The 3,194-nt window shown below is 43.3% G+C and overlaps 1 protein-coding gene across 1 annotated transcript; it reads left to right on the forward strand.

Annotated features, from left to right (window-relative positions):
• Window positions 1-1,821: 1,821 nt before the first annotated feature.
• On the forward strand, window positions 1,822-2,951 carry LOC111392903. The gene is made up of 3 exons (XM_023018316.1): window positions 1,822-2,213; window positions 2,304-2,648; window positions 2,741-2,951. The coding sequence occupies exons 1-3, from the start codon at window positions 1,822-1,824 to the stop codon at window positions 2,949-2,951; spliced, it is 948 nt and encodes a 315-aa protein (XP_022874084.1).
• Window positions 2,952-3,194: the final 243 nt, after the last annotated feature.

Genomic DNA, 3,194 nt, shown 5'->3' on the forward strand with positions numbered 1-3,194 from the left:
TAGTAATCTAGGAACAGAAAGTGTTTGATAAACTTCACTTGGCCAAATCATAATCTGCCAAAGGAAAATTTCACAACCCGGAACGTGCTACACGTACGTAATGATTTACCTAATCGTTTACACCCTACTCACATCATCAAAGTGGGGACTACGGCTTGCGGGGCCCGCGTGTTTGTGAGAGGGGGGTAAACGCTTCGATAAACCCCCCCCCCCAGTACAAATAGATTAATTCTACAACCCAGACAATAAATATAGTACATTTCATATTTAAGATATATAGATTCATCTTTCAAATATCAAAGACACACGCACACACATTAATAGAGAGAGAGAGAGATCCATTACAAATCATGTCCTTTGACACAAACACCTAACAATTTACAGATCACAGAATGAGGATTGACACCTGTGACCGTCTATAGTGAGATGTGAGACTTGTGACCAAATTAGGTAACAGACAATTAAGTGAAGACTTACATTCGGTGCGAGAACACCTCCTCTTTGAGTTTTGCACCAGATGGCAGTTTATCTGATCTCCAGTTCAAGATACGAGGGTAACTCCTTCCCATCCTCGAAATGACAATCCCATCAAGCTCAAAAATAGACTCATAAATCCAAACTTGAAATGCAACTAAAAATCCTTTAAATCTATAAGGATTTTTATTCCTCAATCCATCTTTCAGTAAGGTTATGGAAAGTTCAAACAAATCTTTTGCCTATGAAAACATCTCCATAGTATCAAAGTCTTTAACAAGAGCAAATAAATAATTCTCAACGACCTTCTTGGACGAGGTTGAAAAAAGGAAAGATGTTATCAAATAAAGAATCTCAATCTTCACCACATCATAATCATCTTCATTTGTCATACCAAGGAATATGTCTCTAAAATCTTTGTTTGTGACTAGATTCAAGTGTCCAAAATATTTCTCCTTAATGTTGGAATGTGAATTTTGAAGACTTCTCCTCACATTCTGTCCATGATATAACCAAATATTTGCTCCCGACGTATATGTTTATCAACATGCTCGGGATATATGTGCTCGGGTATCTGCCACATACCCGAGCTATTAGCCCCAAGAGTTATTTGAAAATCATTCGACATGTCCTCGGGATTATGACCTACGTCAACGCCTTATCCAATGGGAAATTCATTCTGACTAAAAATCCTCAACCTATGTCTCCTATGACCAGAAGAACTCTATTAAATAATTGGTATCACAGTTATACCGCAATTCAAACTCCTATCTTGCGTAGGACTCATTGGTATAAGATTGCAAAATCAAGCTGTCCTATTACAGGTGCACTACGGAATCCTAGTATGAACACACCACCTACCTCTATAAATACGAAGCCCTTAATCATTATTCAGGTACGTTTTTCATTGTTCTCCAGCACATAGCCTCAAGCATAAAATTCCCTTTCTGACTTAAGCATCGGAGGGGCGACGAGAACACACCTCGTTGCCTTTGTTTCAGGTACCGAAAGATCACGTTCGTGCTCATCATCAGTCATCAAGCTCGGAAAATCTACAGGTACGATTTTTGGTAGCATCATTTGCGCCGTCTGTGGGAAACGCTACCAAAAGCCATGGTAAACACACGTTCAGGTCTTCCACCAGCAAGCTCCTCCGCTCCAAACCAACCCCCTCTTGAGGATATCCCTGTTCCTCAAGAGGAATCATCAGAAGTGCCAGAGCCCCAGCCGACAGTCATCACTGCTGGAGCCTTTGAGGAACTCAGACAATAGGTCGCCACACTGAGTCAGCTGTTAAGTCAAAGAAATTCGCATCCGTCACCCACACCAGCACCCCAGGGGGGTTTTATGGCTGATACTCAAGTTCGAGCTCAAAGACACGTCCCTGACAATGGCGGAGCAGGGGCCTCGGGTATACCACATGTGACCTCGGCCTCGAGATCAGTAACCATGGAGTCCAAGGAACTCGCTAGGATTATTCAAGAAGGAATTACGGCGGGCCTACTTCAGGGCAACAAAGGAATGACAGGATTCAGTCCCAACACTCCCTTTATTCCCGAGATATTGACATTTCCCTTACCAGACAGATTTAAGTATCCTAGGATCAAAGAATATGATGGGACCACCGATCCTATCAATCATCTTAACGTATACACGGACGTCATGAATCTACAGGTCGCACCAGATCAGGTGATGTGCAAGGCCTTCCCGCAAACTTTGACGAATGCTGCTAGGGATTGGTTCTCAACCTTAGAGTCCAACTCCATAGCCTCATTCTTGGATTTGGCGGACAAGTTCTCTGCTTTCTTCGCAAACAGTAAACGCATCAGGAAGATAGCGGCTTCCCTCATGCAACTTAGACAAGGGCAAAATGAGACCCTACGTGACTTCATGACCAGGTTCGACAAGGAAAGACTTCAGATTCCCGACTTACATATAACTGCAGCAGTTTCTGCCCTCACATATGCCATAAAGCGTGAGGCTTTCAAGATGTCTTTATCCAAAACTCTGCTAAAGACAGTGACCGAGCTTCTTACCCGAGCCAAGAAGTACATAAATATGGAGGAAACACTGAACCCGAGAAAGGTTGGACCACCCCATGACAGGGTCGAGCATAAACGACAGCACGACCCGAACCCCATGAAGAACAACATCGGAAAAAATAGAGACAGGAGGTTCCCCCAACGTCATTCATGCGTTTAAATACGTCACAGACAAATATATTGATGGAGATCAAGGATATGAAGAAACTCAAATGACCTGTCAGAATGAGGTCACCACCCGAATCCAGAGACATGAACAAGTACTGTGAGTTCCATCGAGATCACGGGCATACCAAAAAAAACTGTAAGTCCCTGCAACTGGAGATTGAAGCTCTTATTAAAAGAGGACTCCTGAGTTCCTACGTCGGTAACGACAAATGCCCGAGGAACGATCGTGGTAGGGAAAAAGCCCCTGAGGCAAAAAGGAATGGTTAACCCACTACTGGAACCATCAATATCATCATTGGGGGTATTGCCTCGAGAGGAGACTCCAACAGTGGAAGAAAACAATATGCCCGACAATATGCCTTGGCCTCTGGGATGCCTCATGGAAAGTTGGAGGATATTACTTTTGGAACCGGGGACTTAAAAGGTGTATCACTTCCACATGATGACGCCTTGGTAATCTCAGCGATTATGGCCAATTTTGAAGTAAAGAGAATCTTGGTTGACAACGGG

This window comes from Olea europaea, unplaced genomic scaffold, assembly GCF_002742605.1.
Source record: "Olea europaea var. sylvestris unplaced genomic scaffold, O_europaea_v1 scaffold994, whole genome shotgun sequence".
Taxonomy (NCBI): Eukaryota; Viridiplantae; Streptophyta; class Magnoliopsida; order Lamiales; family Oleaceae; genus Olea; species Olea europaea.

What these genes read in the sequence shown, in the direction of transcription:
- LOC111392903 (XM_023018316.1), top strand. Translation starts at nt 1,822, where the DNA reads ATGGCTGATACTCAAGTTCGAGCTCAAAGACACGTCCCTGACAATGGC. An exon ending in ACGAATGCTGCTAGGGATTG is followed by an intron (nt 2,214 to 2,303) that starts GTTCTCAACCTT and finishes TAAACGCATCAG; the next exon opens with GAAGATAGCGGCTTCCCTCA. An exon ending in GGAAAAAATAGAGACAGGAG is followed by an intron (nt 2,649 to 2,740) that starts GTTCCCCCAACG and finishes ATGACCTGTCAG; the next exon opens with AATGAGGTCACCACCCGAAT.